General features: G+C 39.1%; 1 protein-coding gene across 2 annotated transcripts in view; it reads left to right on the top strand.

The window, feature by feature from the left end:
- Window positions 1-16410, top strand: part of LOC119653115 — a 225259-nt gene extending 208849 nt beyond the window's left edge. Inside the window, exons 8-9 of one of the 2 annotated variants that reach the window (XM_038057639.1) lie at window positions 7455-7792; window positions 12579-16410. In XM_038057639.1, coding sequence (XP_037913567.1) covers window positions 7455-7792; window positions 12579-12721 — 481 coding nt within the window. In that variant the 3' untranslated portion in view covers window positions 12722-16410. The remainder of the gene's footprint in view (window positions 1-7454; window positions 7793-12578) is intronic. The other variant, XM_038057640.1, reaches the window with a different exon arrangement.
- Window positions 16411-27838: the final 11428 nt, after the last annotated feature.

Below are 27838 nucleotides of genomic sequence, written 5' to 3'. Positions count from 1 at the left end.
TTCCAATGTTGGCAGTTCAATGTTACCATTATGCTCGACCCCAGTTAACCCGTTGGGGAGTTTCGTCTCCACGTACTCGAGGAGGGCGATCAGACCCGAGTCTGCAAGGGACTCATCTGAATTGGCTCTGCCACGAAGCCTCACCGGAGATTTTCTGGTACCATGGGAACCGGAATGGCCCTCTGAGAGCATATGCTCCAAGGGAATTCTTGGAAGATGTGTTCTCGGCCCGGTTATTTGCGGTTAGTCCCCAAGTGGGAGTTTCATGGTGGTTGTAGTTAGGCCTACATCGCGGGCAGAGTTCCTCGGAGCTCAAGCGTGGAGTTGCTCTCTACAACTCGGATGCCGTACTCCTTAGTTGCGGCAGAGGCGTTAGGTAGGCCTCGCATCCACTGGTATGAATGCTGAGCCTGCACTCAATATAAACCAGGACCGCTGTGCTTGCATGGCGGGGCTCTGATTGTGGTCCCAAAACCAATCCGTGTCCGAAGAGGACCGTGGGATTATGCATTCACGGCAGGTACTCACGTTAAACCCCCCAGGACTTTCATTATGCTCGACCATAATTCTTGTTGGATCAGCTGATTGAGTTTTGTACGAGGGGAGTTCTTTGAAATAAAACGCCCATCTCGCGCTTGATTCACTTTCCCTGCGTGGATTGCTCCATTTTTTGTTCTTACAAAGGGTGATTTTGAATTGATATCTATCCCCTAAACTCTTCACTAGATTGTAGGCTTGTCTTGAGTTGTTGACCGCAACGTTATCCTTAATTTTCTTCAAAGCCTTTTCTCCTCTTTTGTCTTAAGGTTTTGTTAGCTGTTCGTCGGAGATTTGCGTCTTTGTCTTTCGTTCTATATGTTGTCTATTTCTCGGTTTTCTTGTCAAGCACTTTCTGGTATTCATCGTTAAACCAATCATTTTTTCGGCACCAGATTCATATCCAACCACTTCAGCCGCTGTTGTTTTGATAACGCGTTGTAGACCATGCCAAGCATTATCTAAAGGCTTCTTCGTGACATTCTGGGGAATAGAACCCGCTATTAAATGATTTTTTGGTTTCCCACCTAAAATTTTTCGAAAATGATTAGTTTTTATTACGTCGCTGAAATTTGACTTTGATGATGAGAATGTGGTCCATCTGGCTGAAGGTAATGCCATCTTGGGATGCCTATATCCTTTTGTGAATGTGTTTGTGTGGAAAGAATGTCGATTTTATAATTAAATTTCTGCTAGTTGCAAACTCAATGAGGCATTTGTGGTTGTCATTTGATTTATCATGAAGGCCAACTTCCCACTTTTGAAGATTGTGGTGGCCTCATGTCGGTTATCTCGTAACTATTTCAATTCGTTTCCTGGACTGCTAGAACCCTCGCGTCCACTTGCTGGCCTGTTGAAATTGATAGCATTAGATTTGTTTAGTGATCTAACATTCCTGGATCCAAGAGCGTAGCCATTTATCCGTTTGCGCGCTATCAATCTTGTCCGAGGCAGTTCATCCTGTTTCTGTACATGATGTTTGGTTTTTGGTAGATGACGAGTTGTAGGGCTGGCGTTTCCAGCCTGAACCTCGAGGACCAAGTCAATTGAATCAAACCCCGTTGACGAAAGGGTGTAATCAGGTAGGATGCAGTATGGCGAAGTTATCCCAGCTAAGCTGGGTGTCTACCTGCACTTTTTTCTTACTTTTACCGATCACTGGTTACTGACGATCGTACTAAATTCGTTGCCTCAAATCCTCCTCCAGTATGATATTTACATAACATGGCGGAGTTTGTCGATACCTTGATATATGAATAATAAAAAATGATTGAACCGTTTAACATAAAAAGCAATCTTTTATTGTTGGATCATCCAGACAAGACGTTAGAAAGACCTCATATGAAACAGCTCCTATTTGAAGTTCACTCGCTCGAATCCTAATAAGGTTATAAAACATTCATTCATCCAACTCTTCAATTATGGTAATTAGATTCACACATTTCCCTTGCAGTCATTGCATAACCCCCAAGAGAAAGGCTACATTGCGAACTATTTTCCCAGAATGTATCCGAGTTGGATTACATGCTATTTAAAATTCATCCCCTCCGCTTATGATTTCTTTGCTTTTATGTAGATTCAATGTAGAATGGAGTTGGTTAATGCTCACATTGTTGAAGTAATCTTTTCGCACTTTACACATACACATGCAGATGATGTTTCCTTTGGTAGATACTGAACGTGCAAACTCGGCTGGTATATTTGCATCGTTCAGAGAGTTCACTGATGAATGAGGGAACAGCCATCGGAAATTAAATTAAGTCGGATTTTGACTGGTTTATCTGAAAATAAGTCAATGCACGCTAGAAGATAATGTTGTTGTTTTAATGGATCCTAAATAGTAACGACAAATATTTATAGGTATTTGTTTGACTGGTTTGAATATTCAGGCTTAACAGAAAGCAGGTTATGTCCGTTTTAACAGAAACGGAAAATCAGATTAATTAAAATGCTTCCCATCAATATAAACAAACGGCTTACAAATCGCCGCAAATTTAATTAAGCGTTTTATTGAGCTTACCGACAACAAAAATTGGATTGAATCAAGTAAATTTTCCGTCTTTCCTTAATTTATATTCATTGTATAAATCGCTAATTAAATTAATAAATAAAAAAACATATTCTGCCAAAAATTGAAGAATCTTACTTGCAACAGAAATATGTTATACAGAGTAATTTGAAATTTGACTTATTCCATTCTTCAAGGAAATCAGTTGCAAAAAATTAAGCCTAGTTTTTCTAAACTCAACATTAGATAGTTAGCGAGCAGAATTACTTGTTTCAAATTTCTTTTTCCCTTTATTAAGCTCTGGATAGTCAATCCACATTTTTTGGAAACTAAAAAATTAATAATCATTCAAAAAATTGCATGCGCGACTTTTTAAATGGTTTAAATAACTCATACCAAGAACTGTTAAAAGTATACATGGAACTTGGCGTATAATCTACAGGGATTGGCTCCTTGTCCTTGTCCCTTTAATGCTATTATTTTTTTGACGGGTTTGAAAAAATACAATAGACTGACTCTCAGGGATAGCATTACCAATTGAAATGTCCATTACTACGCCTTCCTATCAACAGTGTACAACAGTGTCTGAAATGAATTATCCACCGTGTTGGACGGATTGTTGTAGCCTTGCCCTTGCCAGCGAGATACCAGATTGACTCCACATGTTATCTGAGTGTAATTATGCGGTGTTTCCAGCGATTTATTATTTCAAATGACTCCCCATAATTACATTTGGGATCACCCGACACGGGATAACCCTCGAAATACTTCAAATGTGCCTGGATACTCGAATTGAATTCGCTGACTGATCTGGAAAAGTTCTGCACAGTCGAAAGGCAATCCCATGATTGCCGTACGCCTTATATGCTCCCTGACGAAACAAAGGAGGATATAATTTTTTTTCTTTTGTTTAGAGATTAAGGAGTCCTAAGTTCGCATTCACTTCATGTCGGACCGAACTAAATGAAAGGCAACTTACTCTAACACGAAATGCGAACTGCTAGCGTCACGTTGCTCCCAGGGCGAAGGTGAGGCAGCATCCGATGAGTTGGCTCTGCATTGGTATGAAACCATAAGTCATCTTCGGCCCACTTTTAATAGATATATTGTTGCACCTGACAAAGGATAGGCAGATAAAGAGGTTTATTTCTTTGGTCGTTTAATACAGTGGCTGCACCAATCTGCTGAAGTGTTTACTGTCATGAGTTGGTTGTGCATTTTACACCTAACTGCCACTTGTCATAATAACAACTAAAAGACTCCAAAGTTCATGCATTTTCCTCACCAACTCTCTGAGATGCCGCATTATTATTTTTGGGTGTGTCACCATTTTGATATAACGTTGGAATACTTACTCTTACTTACTTTTCATGGATCACTGTGCATACAACATTATCTCTATCTGTGTATTGCAACCGGGCCATCACATTGCAACCAGAAATGGTCCAACGTCATCCTGAATGACAACCATAAATCCCTCCGCCTTCGCAAAGAGAACAAGAGAACAAGAACCGCATACAAGGGACCTGCTTTCTCGCTGTAAAAATAAGCGCGTAACGAGCCGACCTGACGATGATATTGAGCTGGAACGCAAACCACACCCCTGGCTTCGAAGTCAGGGGGCAAGTCCATCCGCTCCACGGCAGAATTTGCATAATTCATTCGGAATTTCGACGTAATAGTTCATATCCGCCACTGCACGTTTTTCAGATTGGTTACCGTTCACGGCAATATTTCTTATGCATATGTCAGTGAAGAGATGCGGTTTCAGTATCAGCTCTACTCGTCGTAGAAAATCGGACAGTAGACCATCCTTCAAATCATCAGCTCGAGTTTGTGTTCCTTGCAGAATTCCTATGTACTTCCAGAAGTGAGTTTCAGTCATAGCTTGTATGTGCAGACCAGCTATTTTTTGGGGATAAATTGAATTGAAAATTTGTCTAAACCAAATTCTATTCGAAAATCACGGGTTAATACATCTGCTATGCGCAATAGATTTCTAAAATGATTATCAGTAACAATATGCAACTTGATGTCATCTAAGTACATCAAGTGTGTCAACTCGCGTTAGTACGTAGGTTAGTTGCAAAAGCATGCTCTCTAGCATCATTGAACAGCCAAGAAGGGGGGTTTAGCATTACACAAATCCAAAGAATACTCACCTCCTTGTATGCGGTTAAACACCAAGTCATTAGCATTCTCAGATGAGAACAATGACAGGATGGTATGCCACCCTTCCATGATTGCTTTGAGCTATATGCCAACCGACCTTGTACACTGTTGAACTTCCGTATCCGGAGTTGATACGGACCAGACCTCCCCCCTCCTCCAGTTCGCTGTTTATAACTCGTCAAATCTCGTCTTCCGTAACATCTGCAAAATTGATGTTCCCCACAGTGGTATGACAGGTGCCATCGGCGTTAATCCATTCAGCGGGTAACCCCCGAAAGTCTTGATTATTCTTTTGCGTTACCAAAACTACACTATCTGGATGCCCTGTTGATATTCGTTGAGTGATCTGAAGCAGCTCCCCCGGTTCCGCACCATACCGTCGCAACCATCTGTATACGACAGAAAGCTTCTGTTCGGTTGTGTCCAGAGTTTCAACTACGGGTGCTTCGGTTCGTATATCGAAGTTCCAGTAAATATTTTGAATTATATTCTTCATTAGTATGCTTGCATTGCCAGTGGTCATTTGAGCCAGCCTAGAAACGAGTGACGCCGACGTTCCAGACGAATTTTCCGTCGTGGATCTCTTCGGTCAGTCAAGCCAATAACACGGAAGCGAATCTTCTGGCCAATCTAATTACTGCAACTACACCACAATACACAAGTGACTATAGTTGCAGCAGAGACGTTTTGCACACAGTCGAGATGCAATGTTGGTAGATGTTCCTGCTCTGACTAAGATATACAATGTATTTACCTTTTCTTCCTTCTGCTGCCGATTATTCAGAATTCTGTGTCAGCTGTGTGCCGTCATGCAATGTTTGCTTGTACGAATGATCGGTAAAAAATATTTGTGAAGTGGCGCTTTCAAGGCAGTAGATCAGAGAGATTAGACACAAGAAAAGGATTCTTCATAAATGGAATTCTGATATTTCGCTCGAATATCAATTATTTTCGTTAACTATGACATCAGCATCTTATTTACATGGCTTAAGATGCAATAAAAATTTAAAACTTTGATACCAATAGCCGGATTTTCTCGAAACTTAGCAGTGTAATGCGGGATACGGTGCTACTGTGTTCAGTACTCCTAGGATAAACTTAAAAGGCTTTCCAGTAAATTTAAAAATGATAATATGATAATTTTTATATGATAATATTTTATTAGCACATTTATTTGACTTGGTATCGGGACGGTACATGTTTTGAGACATCAATTTCATATAAGAGCATCGCTCAGCATTTTTACAGATTTTTAGGTTCCGGTAGTTTCCGCCTGTTTCAGTTTAAGTGTGCATAGTCTGGCCCCTTACTCACGCATTTTGTAATTTACGTCAAAACTAATCAGCTTGTGAAAGTATTAATTGAGGCCTCTCATTTAATACTTCATGGGCACATTAGATGTTTAATATATTTACATCCATTCTTTGTATATTTGGGGAGCCCCTCTTCATGTTCATATCAATTTACGTCGCCCACTGAATGCGTGGGATTTCATAATTCGCTTATTCCGACCAAATTTCGTTTGAATCGGTGTCGTTATTTTGAAGAAGAGTGCATGTGAAAGACAAGCAGTCGATTTCAATAAACGATTTGAAATAATAAAAGACGTGTTGTTCCTTTTTCGCTGGCGTAGATATTTATTCTTACAAAATCCGATATTTCGGGAACCACTTGCTCCCTTCATCAGTTAAATTTCTGAAAAAGAAACAACAAGTTTTTTATTATTTCAAATAATTAATCGTTGGAAACACTGCATAATTGCACTCAGATTTCAATAAAGTCTTTTCCGAAAAGCTAAACTAAAAAGTACACTACACTACACTACACTACATTAAATAATTCTAATTGAAAAATGTTATGTCCTAAGTCTGCATCCACTAGATGCCGGATCAACTTGGTCCTACTCTTTATGGTCCACTGACTTCTCTTTTTGGGCTTAATACCCATAGTGCAAAAATTGAAGAGGCGTGGTTACGGCTTCGTACCAGGCCAGCGGCAACTCATCAGATGCTGTCTCACCTCTGCCTTGGGAACAACGTGAACAAAACGGTCCGCATGTGTTATGCGCTCCCTTTTATAATTCGCAAAACACAATAAGGGTGCGAATTTTATCCAACGTTATTTTGCCACAGTTCGGACCAAAGTTTGTTCGGATCTAAACCGTAGGCGTCTTCGTCCCTGTTTTAATTTTTGAACTTAGCGTGTTTAGCCCAAAAAGAGGAGTCCGTGGACCATAAAGCGAGGGGGCAAGTTTCTCTCCATTTGGTTCAGCCCGTCATCAAGTGGATGCGGACTTAAGACTTCTCAATCCCTAAACAAAAATGATCTAGCTCCGGTCAAGCTTTGGTGACAATAACACGTTATGGTTGTTTGCTTTAACCAATAACTTTTATTAGAATGTCTTATTTGAAAAACTAGTTTTTAAGTAAAAAAAACCATTTACATTTCTTGAATTGTTTCTACACAGTTGTTATTGCTATTTTCGAATGTGCTGAAGCAAATAATAGACGTTAACACTGGGTACATATTTTAAATTTATCTCTCAAATATATTGTTCCTATATATTCGGTCCATAGTCAAAGATAGCCGTGTCCAACTACAAGCATTTCATTTAGCTTTACAACAAAGATATCAACTGACCCATTAATTAGTTACTTTCGCCCTACGGGGTACAAATACAATCCTGTGGTTCATTGATCTTAAACAATTCTCTTTCACTATCTCTCTTCCGGTACAGGAATTCATTTACCCGGGAATACCGCCGGTATGTAAACGATGCGAGCAGTGGAAACAACATGGGTTCCGGTGTTAGCAGTATTGGCTCCGCAAATGTAGGAGCTGTTGGGAGTGGTGTAAGCTCGGGAAGCCTGGGCATGAATAGCAGTCCGTCGGCTCCAGGAGGAAGAGAAAGTGTGCCACGTCCACATCGTCTATCCAGCAGTCAACTCAGCATTCAACTCACTGAACAACATGTGGGTAATAATGGCAGATTGGAAATTACATGTCTGGCAACAATACCGGCACATGTCGGAGTCGGCGAACAGTTTGCTGATTATAAAACATATTCGATTAAAAGTAAGTAGATAGGGGTACTGAAAGGCTTCTGAATCAAACAGGATGTTATCACACATGTGTAACCGGCCTGAATGCCATGCAAAGGCTTTGTGCATCACTAACAGTTACACTCATGTGGGCTACATTAGCACTGACAGGAGATTGTGTTTCAGATATGGATGCAAAAATATGTCACTAGAACTTTTTAAAGTGTTTCATGAGAAATTCAAGCGATAGTCAAACGATCAGTCTATGTAAAAAAGTAAAGCAATATGAAATCAACTATGCCATTCAGTAATATTGTTCATCCAAACCGGCAGCTTTTTAATTATGAAGTTATGTATGTACTATCTCACTTATATTCGTATAATGATAGTTTCATAAAGTTGGTAGTTCGAACTGCCAAACCAAATGAATCTGGTGTAGTTCACAATTTCCATGCAATATGGAGTAAGCAGCTGGATTTCATCATTCCTTGCTTGAATTTGTATAGAGGAAGAAAATCATCGCACATGTACGCTATTGCTCAACTCCAAACATAAAAATAATAATCTATTCGCCACCGACACACTGACATACCAATACATGAACCACATGCACAGAACCCTGTCTACGTAGCATTTTTGACCACGTGACAGTTAGCTACCTCGTATTTAACCCACTTATACCCAAACTCATTTCGTCCCACCTTAAAACAAGATATGCCCTTCCAGTATGTAGTCTTCTTGGTTAGAGGCTTGTGCCTCGGTTCAGTTAATACCAATTTAATGTAAGTCCGACTTGGCATTCAATTTTTATTACTTTTTCATTTTCAAATAACAGACCTACCGTTACTGGATAATTCAAAGGAAAAATAAGCACAATTCCTTTTTTTTTCAAAAAATCGAACAGTGTGCCCGCAGTACGAAAAGTGATAACAGGAGGCAACATTTTTTTTTAAACTCAAAAACTATTCTATTTGAATAAAAAAAACACATAAATTATGCTTAATACTTAGTTCCATGACATTGATTTTTAATAACGGCCTTACACCAATCGGTCATTGAGTCAACAAGTCGGGGATGGCACACCATGACTCTTTTACCGCGCGCCAAAGACCATTGTTGTTGTAAGATTTTGCAATACTAACGGCATTCTTGACATCAGCCCATAAATTCTCCATAGGGTTGAAGTTCACCTTTTTGTCTTGGAACCACTTCTTTGCTTTTTTGCTCGTGTGCTTCGGGTCATTTTCTTCTTGAAAACCCATTTTGTAGGCATTTCGTCAGTGGCGTAAGGCAGCATGATGTTTTCCAGTATATAGACGTAAACATTTTGGTCCATCGTTGATTTTATCCATGATATTGGGCCTACACCGTAGAATGAAAAGCAAGCCCACACCATAGTGCTTCAACTGCTGTGCGCTTACAATCACGTCTCAGAAGTCCTCTGATTGATTTCGTGAGTTTGTATACTTCTTGGTTCCATCGGAAGACAGTTTTACCGCATTTGCCACGGTTAATAGGACAAGCCTCTTCAAGGAACTCTAAACGTGTGGAATTTAGAGTTCATAATAAATTTTTCACCACTTCCTAAAAAGCTGGAAGAGTAGTATAGGTTCCACGGCGAAACGTGGATTGATACCCACGATGAAACATAAAACCTGGGAAACGCCTGCTGAACCAAAATCAACACCCCCACTACCAAACTATATTTCCACCTCCACATGGTGACCGCTGTGAGCTCTTTCTTAACGAAAAACTGCAGAGGGAGAAGAATGAAGGCGAGTCTTCCGCGTTACAAACGGGATAAATTGTACCAACTGGTCCTCCAAGTTGGGAGTTGGGAAGGCTGACAACCTTACACGGACAGCAACTTGTTACGAAATCATAAAAGGAACTTCAGACTGGATTGGCAATAACCGTAGTCAACAAGATCCTGAATATGAAGCATCAACGAATGATCTTCACAATCACCTGAAGAAGGTTATCATTGATAAGGCCACAAACATATTTGTCCCCAGACGTAAGAAAAGTCGAACGGCTGGTTGTATAGTAAATGTAAGTTTGCAACGGAACGGAAGAGTGCTACAAACCGAGCAATGTTGCATTCTTAAAGAATGCGGCAACGCGCAGAAACCTATTACGAACTCTGTCGAGGGAAGAAGTAACTTCACAGACGGAAAAAGGAAGCTTGGGAGAACTAACAGGTCTGTGAACTCGAAAAGTACAGGGAGCAATCGTACCAGACGCGGAAGTTTCACCAACAAATCAACAGGATGAAGCCTTATAAACCTCGATGCTCATCGTCCCGACACAAAAGAGGGAAATCTTATTTCCGACAGAATGCGCATATTGGAACGATGGATTGAATATTTTGATGAACTGCTCAACAACCAAGATATCGGCGAGTTGGACGTCCCGCCAACTGAAAACGACGGACAAATATTGCCACAACTGAGCAAAGAAGAAACAGTCCGTGCAATCGACTGGCTTAAAAACCATAAATCGCCAGAATCCTATGGAATTAAAGCCGAATTGGTTGATAAGCGACCACTTAGACCAAGCGCTTCATCCACCTATGCCCAAGGTGTGGAAAGGCGAATCAATGCCTGACGACTGACAATGGGGCACTATCTGTGCTATACATAAAAAGGAAGATTTCACACAGTGCAACAATTACAGAGGTATCACGTTGCTGAGTGCCATCTATAAGGTATTCTCTGATATCTTCCCAGGTCGGATAGCCGCATACGGCCAGAACAACATGGCCCATACCAAAGACGCTTCACCCCAGCCAAATCAGCGACAGATCAGATTTTCTCTCTATGGCAAGCGATGGAAAAACTGTTGAAGTGTGACCATCAGTTGTATCATCTTTTCATCGACTTTAAGGTCGTCTATACGTACGACGTACAAACTGCTTTCATCCAGATCGAGCAGGCGGTATGAGATCTTGGGCTGCACATGAATGAAGGCAAAACGAAATATGGGATGGCAACGTCAGCAACAAAAACCAACCAACCAACAACATCAAATCGTATTAGTCAAACGAGAATAATAAAGATAGGAGACTACAACTTTAAGACCATTGAAAACTTCTTCTATGTAGGGTCAAAAATCATAACGGATAACAGCTACAATGATGAAATCCGCGCATGGTTGTTGGCAGTCGACAGAGTCTATTTCAGCTTACTAAAAACTGTTCCGCTGGAAACGTCTCACCATAGAGTTAAACCTATTATTGTACAAGACAATGATCTTCCCAGTCCTTATGTATTCCTCGTAGAAGTTTTAGCAAGAGAAATTGCGAACTCTTGGCCGCGTTCGAGAGAAGAATCCTCCGAAGAATTTTTGACCCCCTACATGAGGATGGACGATTCCGTAGCCTACATACCGATGAAATCTATGAGCGATACCATGACCGTCAAGTTGTGGATAAAATCCGGCTCAACAGGTTGCGGTGGGCGGGTCACTTGATCAATATGGATGAGGATGATCCTGCCTATGGTAGAAAAAGAAGACGAGGCAGACTCTGCCTGAGATGGAACAATGGCGTAGGTCAGGACGCCAGACAGCTTTTAGGGATATCGAATTGGTGTTACTCCTCCAACAGATATGTTCGTGGTTCGCGTAACAACTTGTTAAGAGTTCAAGGTTAGTTGTTGCTCAAAATTGTTAGTGCCATCAAGACATAGGCTCTCTCATCGAAAAAGATCCTAGCCTGTTTAACTGATAAAATACCACAGATTTAGTTGGCTTTGGAACCGAAGTGATAGTCCCGCCAGCAGCTTTGCTGCTATTAGAAAGGCAGGCAATTATGCGTGTCGTAAGTCAGGTTTGTAAAGATAAGTGTCTAATGTAAAAGTCGGCGCTAAGTGAAGAATCTACTGCATCCAGTGTGTGGCTCCGCACTTGGTGGTACAGTAACGCCCATTTCTTCATTTCCAAGAAGCTTCGTCTTCTTTCACAGTACCTTCTGATACCATCGGCTGGAAGCTGGAATTGGACCAATTATATTTACATCACCAGCGTCACTTTCTTCCGCTTCCCCAAATAGAGCCTGTAGGCCCCTCTTTTTTGCAGCTGAACTTTTCTTCTACCAAGCCTTCGTCGCCCTTTTCTTCAAAGAACTAGAGAATGGTACCACCGATAGAGCGACAACAATTGAATTTCAAGTCCCTCCCAGTGACGAAGTTCCTGTACTTTTCTTTCTCGCTAACACTGAATGCAGGTTTTCCACTGAGGTAGAGAACATGTTTTCCGCCGATTTTTCCGTTGTTTACCTTGATTTTGGTGAGGCTTCTCAAATTGGAGCCCTGGTTGCGACTTGATTTCTCACGGTCGAATTAGAGAGAATTAGAATCAGTAGCTTCCATCTTTACGTGTTTTGGATTGTGAATTATTAAAGACATCTCCACCATGACATGGTGGCGTTCAAGGGGAGTCACAACGCTTACTTTTGTTTTGTATCACTTTATTATTCCGTGATTGTGTCACTACTGTTAGATATCACTTACTTCATTTACTCGCATCTGCAACCATAATATTTGGGAGATAGATAGTATTAAGTGAAATAACTAACGAAGAGTTTTTTTTTTAATTGCAAAGTAGCGTTTATAGATTATTTTCCCTCTCAACTGCTCTCCGTTGGCTGATAGTTGTGTGAATGACCACACCCTCATACCCTCTGGGTATGAGCATTACAATATCCGCAATTTATAAGGATGAAATTCCCGCTTACATAAAATTAAATTTTAGTTTTTTATTCAGCTCTGTCTAATATATTCAAAAATCATAATAATGTATTACTTATCATAAATTTCCAGTTGATATCGAAAAACCTGAGTCCTCATCGTTGCCACCAATGAGTGGAATGGCGGCCCTCGGGAACACATCGTCGGCGCACCGTATACTGACTCGGCTTTGTTTACCAACAGCTTTACTTCTATTTATATTAAATCAATTTTAAAAGTAACTTCAGTATGAAACAATAAATATATAAGATAAATGTCTAAGCTGTTAATCTGATAGAACAAAAAAAACAACAACAAAATATAAAACTAACAATAATTTTTTGAGAATTTATTTGTAAATATAAAAGAAAATAATTATATACAGTAAAATAATTAGTAGGTAAAGGATGTGGTGAATTAAGTTAAAGTTAAACCTATTACAATTCTCAATAGGGAGCATTGATTTTGTATTTTAAATATTGCGGATAGGTTGATCTAAGAGATGTCTAAGCAGCTAACGATCTAAATTATAGGAAAATCTAGCGAAATATTTAGATCATCAGTTAATACTATGGAAAATATAACAACATGAAATCAAGTCGAAATCAAATGTATCCAAGTATCATAAATTAGTCGAACTTTTCAGCGTGGAGTAAAATCGCATTCCCTTCAGATGTTCGAATTTCGAGAAGTTTACGTTTCGTTATTATTTGAGTTATTCCGTTCGATATTCGATCCACCTTAAAACTGTACAAAGATAAATTAGATGAAATTTTTCCATGTTCACAAGACACCTACTGCTTTTAAACAATGTTGAGAGATTTAGATATTTGACGAGACTAATGTATTTGTTATTTGATGCTTTACAGAAGCTATTTATAACGCATATACATACATATATTGTTGAAACACGACGTTCGGAGATGAAAAAAATTTCAGAGATATTTAAAAAAATTATTTATGTTGTTATTTTGAAGAATCAAGCTTGAAGAAAATCATAGTTTTATATCGACAAAATAATTCATGGCATTTAGGTGTACCTGTCTCTCTCCAAATGAATCATAACTCAAATAATCTGCAATTATTCAAGGTGGTTAGTCCTCCTCTTACAACAACTGCATAATTGCACTGATAAGTAAAAATATTTATTCCAACTTAAACGGTCCATTTGGGATGAACTGATCACCATAATGTAGTTATGAATTGGAAGAGAATGTTTCGAGAATAAAATTTCTGCTGCTTTCGGAAGCTAACTGTTTTGTGAAAGTCAAACTGTAAAATTATAAAACATCTAAAGTCTTAATCCTATAACTATAATCTATTCGCACTTTTCTCTTTTATACAATGTAATAGTCAATATATCTAAAGTCTAAAGAATTTATCGAAGTGTGGAACAAATCATAAAAAAGTAATTCAATAAAAAGGTCAATCAATATGAAATCTGAATGAAATAGCTGTAACCGACATAAGTATACTGAGAGTGCATATAAAATATGTATAAATAATCCAACATTTGATGTCCACAACCCAGCGAACCTGGAGAGTCATCAGCCTTTCGTAAGATTATAAATCGATGCTGGGTGAATTTGAAGACTCGACTGGGTGTCGCATTTGATTACCGGATTCTTGCATTCAATTTTGAAGTAAATCTGACCCAGATAAAGCAAAAACATGGAAACCAATGAAGCTTAACAAGAAATACAATCAAACAAATTTAATCAAGCAGAAAAGGGAATCATAGTACCATTCCCCGTAAAAATTACACAACAATGTAAATTGTGTCAATTTTGTATCTTACAATTGAGAAGATAAGAAATTTCTAAGAGAATATTATTTTTTTAAGAAAAATCTACTACAAACAAACTCTATTCTATCGCCATCTAGATAATCAACTTTTCGTATTTCACTAAATCAAATCATTTTCTACTCATAGCAAAGTAATTTTAATTAAATTTCTCTATTAAATGAAAAATACTTTACTTTATAATTAAATTAAATTTTTTATTTTCACTTACGTTTTCGCTTTAATCTGCGTTTGCAACTGTTTTTGAGAAAAAGTTCTGTAAATAATATTTTTCCACGGAAAAGTTGCGGAAACATGAAAAATATGCAATGTGTAAGTTACGCGAATGTAACAGAAATTCGTATGTATGTATGTATGTATATAAGAGTAAAAGTTATAGTCACGCAGTGAATTCCAGAACGTTATTGAGTGCTTTTTGTGCCACTATGAGCCACTGAAATCTCAATTGGGTAAGTCATTTTCTTACTATTTTCTGAATTATCTTCATAGTTCTTACTTGAGTCAACTCTCCAAATAGACAAATTGTGTATGCAAATAAACCTGAATAACTCAGGCGTATAAATAAGATACATTTTATATATGAAATTGAATATCGGTTTTATTTACTTTTTAAATATGAGTATGTATAATGTGGTCATATGACTAGTTATCCTTCTCTACATATTGATGTTTGTACCTCTTTTTCCTAAAGAGACTATGTAAGATCCAAAGTATTTTCTATGTGCTAATTTTTTCCAACTATGAATTTCAGGCTTCGAAATTTCGTCCTCATTGTTTTTCCCCCAAGCCCAGCTAATTCTTCCCCGACCGTGAATGCTATAAAATAGATTTTTTATAAAAGGCGCCTGGTAAGTTCGCCCACTATAGTTCCCTCAACCATTCCTCTTTATTCCTTAAAGTCGTGGCCTTTAACCCCTTCCCGATTCCATACAAATTTTTGTATCGTATAACGATGTTTATGCTACTTTCATAACCAGCTCATCAGTTGCCTCATTGCTTTCTAAATTAAATATGGCCTGGAGCCAAGAATACCCTCACCTTGCCAAACGAACCAAGGGTATTTAATTCATTATGGCATTCACATGTCTGTTCAAAGTTGACCTGGCTGAACCGGGCTGACGGTCAGAATCGCAATATACTATCGTGTTCACATATTGGTTCCAAAAAAATTTTCCGTAAAATAATGACCCCTGCGCCCGTTCCCACTATGTGTGTGCTAGGCAACCAATTGCTATTATAATGTAAGCTGTAGGTCACTGGCATGCTATTCAAGTCCGCTATATTATTCTATCGTGTTTAAAATTCCTTATTGAAATGAAACTTCGTTGTCGTGCTATCCCATGATATTAGTAAATCTGGATACCACCTAAAAAGGATGTCAATCTTCTTTCTATTAGACAGCTCTCCACTTCGCTTATACTTTCGGCCATTCCGAAAATTGTCCTTATCTTCCTCATGTGTATGTGGAAATAAGGAGGAGTCAATCCCATGAGAATCCCCGGGGATTCTTTTGGGCATACCCTCATTGCCCCAGTGATACCAACATAGGCCAATTTTTGATGTTTTTATAGCTCCCTGTAGCTACTGAGCTTGGTTCTGTCTACCTAGATTACCACTCCACAGGTTATCATTGCCCTTACTATTGCAATATATATCGGATGTGGTATTTTCAAGATGCATCCCAATTTTGTTATTGCTTTGGACTTGCAAATCCTCATAACCCTAGTAACTTGAATTTCTTACAATACCTTCCTGACACTTAGCCCTAAAGATTAATGTGATACCGCCGGCGATTTTTAAGCCAATATTTATTAGCTTCACAAGGAGTTCATCACCTGCTGTAATTCACGTTAGTGACAATATTAGCAGTGAACAACCTTCTGCAGTGCTCGTGACAATAGAATCGGTGCCTCTTCTCTATAATTTTGCCCTTTTAGAAAATCGTGATAAGGCACCTTCGATATCCAAAAACGGACACAGGATTTGGTGTCTATTGCACGGCGTAATACATCTGTTAGTTGATACAGAGCAGTTTTGGATGGTCGCTTTTGTAAGCATGTAGCCATGAACGAAAGGGAGAACATTAGTCCTAATGTAATTGCCCAAGATCTGCTCAACTACTTTGTGTACAAATAATTTCCGGTACTTTGGCCTGAAAAGGATGCCTTTTGCCCGGCTTCGGAATAAGTGTGAATTACATCACCATACCACCGAAGACTCCTCCTAATATTTCATTTCATTTCATTTCGAATGTGATGATGTTGTGTTGCGCCATTGGTCTAACGCAACATGTGCCGTTCATTACCCTTTATAGTCGGCAAACCGTCAGAACAATAAAGAGCGACAGGCGGACAACGCTGCTGTAAATTTTAGATTTGATATGTTCGTTAATACGTCGAAAATAAATACAGTAAGTTATGAAACGCCACTTCATCCAGATGGCGCTAATGCGTGAAACAATTTCATAATGCAATTGGCTGATAGCGTTGACTCGAGATATTTACATAGCTCAGCTCTGAACAGGTCGCTTCCACTAACAGTAATAGTCCCTGTTGCTTGTAAATCGGTCCTAAAATAATATCTTGGAATCGGTGAAAAAGATACTATCCACTCCAGCGGATTCAAATGATTTGAAAGTTCCTATTACGCATCTTGCTCCAGCTTCCAAGCATACCTCCTTTACATTTCTCCAATTTTTCTTATCCCCCTTTCTGCCTGTTATTCGAACAAATAGAATGTTATAGTCTATGCTGTAGGATAGAACCCGAAGAAATAAGTTCGCCTTCTTCAGCCTCTGTAAATGTTCCATACTCCTTTTTCAAACAGAGAGAGGATATTGCCTTTCAGCGGCATAAACCTTGTATAGGCTCGGTGCTTCTGTTGCGTCAACAATCATCGTTCAAAAGATTTTCTGAAGCAGTTTTGGGTTTCATCTCTCATCGTTAGTGCGTGTTTTTACCTCAGCTAACCCCGGTTTGTTCGTTCTGTCAAGGAGTTTTCTATTGATGGTCACAGTTCGTTCCTAATATCTCCGCTACCTCTATATAAGCGATATTGCGCAGGTGACTTATAAAGGAATTCTAATCATTTGTCTTGAAATTCCCCATTACTTCTGAGTACCATGAAGTCAGTAAGATCGAATGTTATTATTCTGTGATTCAACGTCAAGTCCTTCCACAACCTCCAATTTCCAAATAGCTCTCTACTAAGATTATTACCTAGAGTTATGTCTAGTATCTCTTCCCTGGTCCTGGTCAAGTAACTTGGTATGTTTCTTACGTTATATGCTTTTAACTTATCGCTAAGGATAAATTCAAGAAGGCTCTCACCCTTAAGATTGGTATTGGCTCCTCCATAGATGTCGCATTCATTTTTTTCATGGAGCTTGGTAGGCTTTCCATCCCATGTGTCCTCCGAAGCATCTTTCATCATCTTAGGCATATGCACCGGATGTTAATGAATCTCTAATTGATGCAGCATTTATGGTTTTTAACTGCCTTGAGAGATCAGTTAGCTACCTTATAGTGAGAAGCCGATGTTTTCCACTTTACTTTTGAGTACTCTCCACAATCGTGTTTGAAGGTCCTCATTATGGACAATTGGAAAGTTCCGTAACTAGTGTATGTTGACTACTTTACTACCTTGCAGCCTGGAAAAATGGGGATGTCTGGGCCATTTTGCCTTGTCTTCCGTCACGTAGTCTCTCACTATCAGAGATAATCGAAGGTGACTGTCGACTAACATGCGCTCCATGCCTCCACATCTCATTTCCTGCTTTTTATAGTAAGTATTTCGTCTGGAATTGACTTTGTTAGTATGGTAAGTTGAATGTCCTTTATTACATAAGCATAGCTGACGCAGTGTCTCCTTACTCCTACCTTCGCCCCGCACTTACCCTTTTTATGTTTGAATTTGGGTGTTTGGGAGCATTCCTATCTTGTGGACTGATCTCTGCTCCTCTCCACTGTTGCGGTTCCACTATCTAAAGTCTACGTTTATTTAAAGCCATCTTGAAGGCCTCTTCTGATTCCAGGCTTGCCTTGCGATAGCATCACTGAGGCCTGCTTCATTCCCGACGTCTGATGTACTAATCTCTGACATATTTCCTTCTGATAAAGAACCTTATTTCGTTGTAGTCTTCACAGCAGACCACTGCTTAGCTTGACTTCCGTGACTTGTAGATTTCTTCCTTTTTCACGTAACAAACTGGATTGGGGGAAGGGTTTTATGACTCGATTATCTAAATCCGAAGCATTTTGTTAACAGTAGGGTGACTTCATATAGGCTGTAGCTATGAACATACTGACAATCTTAATAAACAGATGACGATAGGTTCGTTACCAGTGAGCTATATTCCGTATCGGTCTATCTTGCCAACCGCTGGTTGCCCCCCGGCTGAAATAGACTACGGCCTGAAACATGTTGGAAGCTAGTCTTCCTCTTTACTTCACTCTCTGCGGTTAGATCTTCTTTCTTGTTATGTCAATTTCTATGGATGTTTACGTATTTCATATAAGAAAGTGCAAGGGGATCATTCCCAGTATCCTGGATTGAGCTTAATGGAGCAACTCGATATTGGATGTGTACGCTGAATCCCGTTTTGTAAGGAGATCGTCGTATCACTGACTGGAACCTCAAAATCGTTTTTCCACTTTGCGGTGATAGTGATGTGATAAAATTTCAGGTTCTCCATTTTATATGTAAGTTTTCAATTGGTCTTAAGTGGACTTGCAGATATTTTAATTCAACTTAAGGATCAGAGTGGGTTCTTAAAATGACAGTATCATCTGCTTCTTTTGATAGCCAAGCAGGTGCTGTGGAGTTACTTTACTTTCTACAAAATAGAGTGCGATTTTTTTAATCCGGTTTTTTTTAACAACTTTGAAAAGACGGGTACCAGACTTACGGGCCAGTAAAATGCAACTTGTATCTGATCCATCTTATATTTAGAAAGCATTGCAATATCCAAAGAGTGGGATAATAGACGCGACGGAAATGAGTCACGTGGGTGATTGCTAAAGTTTCACATTTTTCCTTAGGTGCACTTGCTCCTTAATGACTCGAGCAACTTCTTTGGCTCGGAATGAGAACCTCCATTCTGCGCAACCATAGATATTTTTATAATTCTTCTCCCCCTCTTGGAAAAATGACGGATAAATAACTTTGCTAGCTTTTTAAAAAATACCGACCCTTTCTTGGCATCACTTTCTGCCCAGTTGCTGCCTGCCTACCTTAATGACGATTTGCACTGAATCGATCTTTTCATCCTTTTAATAGTTCTCTACAATTAAAAGTCAATTGACGCAGTAAACGATAGGGTTCGTATGAAGCTTTCTAACTACTGCTCCGGTTGATCCTTGTGAGCTTCATAGAGCGGGGAACTTACTCTTGTTAATAGCCTTTTTATATTTCAAAATCTGTGCACCTGTCACTCTCTTCTAAACTTGAGCTTAATTTGCACCAGCTGTAGTATTTTGTACAGCATGGAAATTATTTGGAAGATTCGTCTTATCGTCTTATCTACTGTCCGCTAGCGCATCTCAATTGCTTTCTCTTCGGTGTGATTATTTTGGATTCCCAATGAGAGTGCTTAGTCATCATCATCATCATCAATGGCGCAACAACCGGAATCCGGTCTAGGCCTACCTTAATAAGGAACTGCAGACATCCCGATTTTGCGCCAAGCTCCACCAATTCAATATCCCCAACAGCTGTCTGGAGTCCTGACCTACGCCATCGCTCCATCTCAGGAAGGGTTTGCCTCGTCTTTCTTTTTCTACTATAGTTATTGCCCTTATAGACTTTCCGGGCTGAATCCGGGCTGGATTAAGTGACCTGCCCACCGTAACCTATTGAGCCGGATTTTATCCACAACTTGACATGGTATCGCTCATAGATTTCGTCGTTATGTAAGCTACGGAATCGTCCATCGCCCATGTAGAGGGCCAACAATTTTTCGGAGGATTCTTCTCTCGAACGCGGCCAAGAGTTCGCAATTTTTTCTTCCTAAAAACTCAAGTTTTCGAGGAATACATGACGGGTGACAAGATCATTGTCTTGTACAGTAAGAGCTTTGACCCTATGGGGAGACGTTTCGAGCGGAACAGTAAGCTGAAATAGGCTCTGTTGGCTAACAACAACCGTACGCGGATTTCATCATCGTAACTGTTATCGGTTGTGATTTTCGACCCTACATAGAAGAAATTATCAATGGTCTCAACATTGTGGTCTCCTATTTCTATTCTTCCCGTTTGACCAGTGTAGTTTGGTGCAGTTAGTTGGTTGGTTTTTGGTGCTAACGTTGCCACCATATACTTTGTTTTGCCCCCATTGACAGTATGGGCATATGGGGCTATCCGACCTAGTAAGATGGCGGAGAATATCTTATTGATGGTACTCAGCAACGTGATACCTCTATAATGGCTGCACTATGTGATATCTCCCTTTTTATGTATAAAGCAGATCAATGCCTGACGACTGGCAAATATCTTTTCGCTGTCCCACACCTTGAGCGCAAGTTGATGAACCACTTGGTATAATTGGTCGCCTCCATGTCTAACAAATTCGGCTGTAATTCCATCGGCTCCTGGCGACTTATGATTTTTAAGCGAATGAATTGCAGGGACTGTTTCTCCTATAGTTAGTGGTGTCAACTCCAATTCACCGATGTTCTGGTTGTTCAGTAGTTCATCAAAGTACTCAACCCATCGCTCCAATATGCCCATTCTGTCGGAAATCAGATTTCCCTCTTTGTCTCAGCAAGATGAACATCGAGGTGGGTACGGCTTCATCCTACACACAGAGCTAATGGTTCTCCCAGGCTTCTTTTTTCCGTATGTGAAGTCGCTTCTTTGCTCGAAGAAAAATGCAACAACACGGACGACATCGAGATAAACTTTATATTTGAGACGTTCGTTGATACGTCGATTACAAAAACCGTCAGTTGTGGATCGCACTTTATCCAGGTTGGGCTAATGCGTGAATTTTATATATAAGTTTATATAGGTAATATAATTTCTGGAAAGACATTGATCGTCCAAGGGTTTGTTTCCATAAAATCTTTCGTAGTTTAAACTCTTATTCCCATTGACCTTGTCAAACCTTCTAAACTGAAGACCATGGACAGCGCATCAAATGCGGGATACAGATAAGAAGTTCTCCTTTTTGCAACAGTAACCCAAGTGAAGCTAATCTCTCAAGTAATGAATTGAGAAATAAATCCATCCACGGGATGGTTTGGATTGCTCCAATCCTGTCAAATTGGTACCCTATCAAATCGGTCTTATTCTTTGGAAACAAAAGGAAACCGTCCGGCGCTGTATTGAGGCAGTAGCTAGGGGAGAGGCAGTTGTGTCTCGCCCAGAACAAGTGGAAAGTCTTGCTGGGGTAATAGCACAATTTTCTCCACACTCTAAAGACCTGTTTTGCCAATTTTTAGGGGACTTCCTCGTCTCCTAAAAACACAAACTTCTTACTAGCGAGCAAGAAAACAACGTGTTTAACCATGGAAATCTACGAAATAGGAAAAATTCCAACACGCCACAATTCGACTCAATTCGTACTAATGCAAATAACGTATAATAAGAAAACAAACATTGTACATCATTGAACAAGTCAAACCTATATCGCAGTTCCTGTCCCCTAATAAAGACCACATGAATCATAAGTCTGATTTCATTGGTAGTTCCAAAATCAAAGACAGAAGGAAGGAACGAAAATATTCTTCATCCATAGTAAATGAATCATCAAATATTAACGACGCCGAGGCAAAAATTTACTATTGATGTTCTCCCTTGAATTTATTATTATCTAGTGTCGTCTTTTATTTACTTTTTCTTTCGCAGTTTTCAAATATTTACCAGAAAAATCCTTCAGATAGTCCTTTTCCTGGCTCTCAACAATTCAATCCCTGAAGGTGAATGCTCGCTTGGGGGTTCTAGACCGTGGGTGCTAGCTACCCGTGCTAGCGACAAGGGCGATTGTTTTAGTATCCAAACCAAACATGGCTAAACTAATTATTTCCCCTTTCCATCATTAGTCCCTGAGGGACTTAATGTATGTATTACTTCACTTGCCACCATTACTATGTAGGTAAAATCGTTATTCTGAAGCAAAATTTGTTACTTTATTGCCGCCGATGCATGAGCTTTATCTTCTATATTATAGATACATATGTATGTAAACACTATATGGACACGTATGCAGTGTCCCAAGCGACACCTATCAAAATCTATCCTCATGTTTTATTAATGGGAATCGACAGAAGAGCCTATTCACTGTTAAGGTGACCATTTGGAATTTATTTGAAACTGGAAAAATTTCGTCCTAAATCTACTTCCTATAGTCACATTTAATGCAATTGAATTTTTTTCCGGAAAACGTTTTGTGAGAAAGCCATTATTATCTGAAGCTAATTTTCAGCTTTTGTTTGATTAAAAAAATGACGGTGGAATTTCAGGGGAATCAGGTTTTCTTCACACGTGTTGACACTCAACTGATTCCTACAGCAGCTAAGCCGCGGTCTACATAATTAATATGTTTTAGCTCAGATATCTGATCAATAAAACCTCTGTAATTATATAATTTTTCAACCTTGGCCTATAATCGCGGCATACTTGAAACGCGTACAGACGATGACCTTGGCCTTAGAAGAAAATATCCTGAAACACAGATTTAGGAGCACTGGTAGGTAATTTACTATTACATGATAATACATCAAACGTAATTGCACTTATATAAAGCTACGACACTTTGAAGCACTAGTCAGAATTGCTTGAAAGATTATGAAAAGATTTTATGTGAAGGATAAAACCTGCTATGATAGATACAAAGTGATATGAACTGAGCTTTATGGCTTATGGAATGAATTATTGCCTAAGAAGGGCTGTTTTTATACGTTTCCAATAAAAATCACTGTAGAGAGATTATTAGGACACAAGTGTACTAGAATTTTAGTGGTAATGATTTTTGGATAATTTTTGATTTGCTCAAAAGTTGCTGTTGCTTGATTTTGACGTCATGAGCCCCTCTAAGGAAATTTAATTGCATACATTGAACAATTTACCAAACTATCATATATTTTGGTTAATTATAGGTTCACCATTAGGCAATTCGGCGAAATACTAGTAAGTCAAGGCTCACTTTCTTAAAAATATCAAGGTTGGAGTGGCCAATGGTTACAATCCTTGTTGGGACTGGAGAAACCTGTTTTGCTGTACCGTGGGCATATCTTACCAATTTCTCATCGTTTGGAGGCTGGAATCTTCAGACAGCTTTTAATCTATTCATTGCGGTCGTAGGTAGCTTAAGACTATTATCAATATCACCCATGTTCAGTTCACCGGTTGAACCGTCCGTCGAACTTAGCTGTCAGATACTTCGACTTACTTTACCCAAGTGTCGGATAATGTGCCAAAACGTGTATGGACGTCTCAACACACACACCGCACAGAACCGGCAGGCGGTGCTCGTATGTAGCTTTCTCAGGTGATAGTTTAGTAGGCAGTGATTGTTGCTACTATATTCCGGAGATTCTTCTTAGTGAAATTTAAACAGTCGTCACTCAGGTTCGTGTCCCCCCATAAGTTCTCGCGGCTGCTCCATTTCTGGTAGATTCGCCCAGTATAGTTCCTCAAGTCGTTTCTCTTCATTTTTTATTGTCATAGCCACGAACCTGATTCCGATATCATAGAAGGTTTCCTACCTGTGTAGGTCATCCGCTGCCTCATTGCTTTCAAACCCACATGACCTGGAACCCGGAGTATTCAGACCTTATAGTGCGAGCAGACCATATTCAGTCTGTCATGGCATCCCCAAACCAATTTAGAATTTACCTGGTTGTATCTAAGTGCCTTGATCGCCACTTGACTGTCGGTCAGGATAGCAATGTTCTGACTCCCATAGTTCTTTTGGAGGTTGAAAAAGTCAAATCTGTCTATCGCGTATATATTCACGTGAAATACTCGTATGTTAATGTACTAACCTATTGATTCCAAGTACATTTCCCTTGCTCTTCTGTTGTGAGGAATCCGCCAGGGTACCAAGTAATCAGTTGCTGGTTTAGTCTTTTGAGTTTGTGTAACTCCCTGGCTCTAATGCTGGGTTCAGTTCGTTCTGCCCAGGTTACCACCCCGTAGGTAATCATTGGCTTTGCTATAGCAGTGCTGGATTACACCAGTCGCTTTAATCTCAGAACTTAGGAAATGGGCTTTTGGAACTATTTCCAGCAATAATTAAAACTTGCTTTTTCTATTCGCTGGTGTTATTTATTGGTTTTGCAAATACCAATATATCGAGAACCACTTGTTTCCTTCATCAGTGCAGTGTAGGACCAATAAATAGCACTAGCGAATATAAAAAGCAAGTTTTAATTATTTCAAATAATTTACTCCCTAGAAAAACCTTGTAATTACACTCAGATCTGTTTCCAATTTTTTTTTCCTAATTCCATCAGGTTTCTGCAGGGATCTAACACGTCCCCACACGTTGTTAGGGTCTTCTGGAAGGTTATTGCTAAGGGTGATGTATCCTCGCAAAATTCCCTGCATGAATACCCCTTTGCTCTGCGGATCTTCGTTCGGTTGTAATGCTTCCCCTCACTTCTCCTTTTAGCTATATTGTCCATTTGACGTGTTTTCTATGACTGTTTTGGCAAGGTTGTGGTTTCATCAATTAGATTTAGATTGGTGGTGATTCCTTGCCAGTCTACTACTATTTTATGATCTTTATCAAGCATATCTACAGTCTGTTATCATATCACAGAAAATTCTATCCAATCCATCGCCTCCTTTTTACTCGGCTAATTGCTGCTATTACCCTTCAGATCTTGTTGTCTATTTCGTTATGTTTCAGAATTTTACCCTGGAGAAACCAAGGGTAACTTTTCGGTCTATGGCTTTTAGCGCTTCCATCGTCATCTACTCTTACAGTCTTATTCCATTCTGGTTGGAACTAACGACCTTCTATTCCTCGAATTTGAACGCTATGCTTTGGGTTTCGAGGTTAACCAGTATCCCTCCAAGATGCCGGCGGCCGATATTCATATCCACATTGCGTTCTTCATCTTAATCACCTCCGTGGTTTCACCAATCTGAAGAATGGTACCATCTCATAGTGTAGCAAATCATACAATGGCCTGCATCCTTAACTTACTGATTCGGTCAGATTATGAATAGTACTCACGGATAACTAATCGTCAATTGAAGGTCAGCGGGAATTCCTGTGGTATTGCCCTCTTCCAAAATTAGTTTTGCATCCGGGTACTATTGAACAAAATAGCAGAGGGACAATCACTCTCCACAGGTTTTTCTCCAGCGAAAGTAAACTGTGAGGTTTCGTCTCCAGGACATCTTTAAAATTCGATCACTGAAAATTTTCGAGCTATCCTCCTTCCATGGTCACCCACCATTCCCTTTTCGTTGCAGTTAGTTCAATCAACCTTTCTCTTTTGGGTTCCAAAAAGATGTTTTCCGGGTTAGGTAAGTTTCCCTGTTCAGCACCTAGCAGTTGTTTTTGCTGTAGTTTTCCATAGTCCTAGGAGTATGGCGGCAGATCCATGTGCTTGGTGACCACCGTAGACATGCAAGATTATTTACAAAGCGACTTCCCAGCTTCGACTTTCTGCTGTTCACTAATCAGCATGTGATGTATCAAATATTGGAGTTTGATTACTGCTTAGCTTCTAGTTTCGCAAGTGTTTGGATAGTTAGAACACTAGGTTGTCATACGGAAGGCCGCGATTCAAATCTCACTAGTGGCAGTGGGACTTGACGTCCGATACCAGTCCACTCAGCTGTGAACCGTAACGATACACTACAGTAAAATGTAGGAAGCGGGAAGGTGAGGAGGTGAGACTTGTAGTACGGATGAAGAGAACAAATGGTTCCAGTAATATCGGTATATGCATATATATTATGTCATAGTAGCGAAAAGTAAAAACAAATCTGAATTATTCCAAATAATTCACCCGCTAAAAATATAGGAAAAAATTAATAATATCACCGACGCAATGCCTCTTCCTTTAAGTCCAAACCTGTTATCGAGGAAAGCGGCACATCCCATTTAGAGAAGCCAAAACTTTTAGAAGTAGGAAGGGATCAACCCCTATCAGAAAATATTTTTGATAGCGATCTTAACCAGAAATATATCACGATAGTTATTTGGACTTCTGATGGAATAAGCAATGTTTGAAAGGCACATCAAGTGGGTAATTTGAGTATAAGGACATGCCTATGATGATAGCTGTTTAATTCTCTTGCCACTTGCTCATGTTTTGCTGCAGAAAAACATCGAAAGGTCACGACTATTTTAGTTTTACAGAAAATAAAATGATAACGAGGAGCAAAGCAAAGTATGTGTTAATCTGGCGACGAAATTTCGAGGTTCTCGTAGACCCGTGTCTCATCGCCATAATCATCAGCGCACAATCCAGTTTGTACCTCGACCTCGAAACGCGTTAGAAGACTTCATTTCTAGACCGCCACGATATACTAAAGAACAATATAATCATCATTGCACCAGGCTGGGATTTTTATCCTGATTTTACGCAGATGTTCAGTCACTGTCAGATGTCTGGCATCCACCTAAAAATACAAACCCCTACGGTAGTGGGGAAATTTAAACAAAGTTTAGTAAGTGCCCGTGGATACTTTTGTTCCTGTTCATTTTTCATATAGAATTGGAAGTGAGCTTGCTATCTATATTGCTACGAAAAGAATCCAATGGTTTATCAAAAAAATTAAGATTCATTATTGCACTAAAATCAAACATTTGAAAGATAATTTCCTCAACTGCTATTTTAGCTTATCATTTCCTTCAAATTATTTTTTTCTATCACTGTTTGCACACGGATTTTTCTGGATGTATTATAAATTACATATAGATGAGCACATACATATAGTCCCTAATCTATGAAACCAATTGATTTGTAATGAACTGATCAATATATCTTCATTCTCGAAACCAGCACATAAACCGTCACTTGAGTGCTCAATAACGATCGCGGCTATAACGATGAACGTATTCGTCATTTAGATTCTCTCATCCTGAAATTACCCCATAAATCCTAAAATTATGGATAATCTTATTGAAAGCAGCACAATGTTCGAAGCTGTTTTGTCGAAGGTTAATAAAATAATAGTAAAGATGAAAAGAGTCTAAGAAGAATGGACTCTATTAGCTTTTAAATATCAGCTTTAAGTGTACATTTTATATAACTCTAATGAATAGTAATGGATATATTATTCAATCGAAATCGATATTGTATCACAGATTAAAAAAGATGAACTTTATGAAATATAATGTTTATACATAATTCGAATTCCAAGCATAATAAAAAGAAAAATACAAGGAAGCAAGACACAAAGAAATAAACATGTGGAATCACAAGGACGGAAAGCCTCTAGCATCAATTTCATAGTTCATGCATACATGGAATACTTTTGATTTAGTTTATTATTACAATTTTCAAAAAAATTTTAAACTGAATATTTTCAAGATTAACTTAACTCTTTAGTTAAATAATTTTTTTTAAAATATTCAGTAACAACGT

Source organism: Hermetia illucens, chromosome 3, assembly GCF_905115235.1.
Source record: "Hermetia illucens chromosome 3, iHerIll2.2.curated.20191125, whole genome shotgun sequence".
Taxonomy (NCBI): Eukaryota; Metazoa; Arthropoda; class Insecta; order Diptera; family Stratiomyidae; genus Hermetia; species Hermetia illucens.
This window is presented reverse-complemented; position numbering and strand designations above follow the sequence as displayed.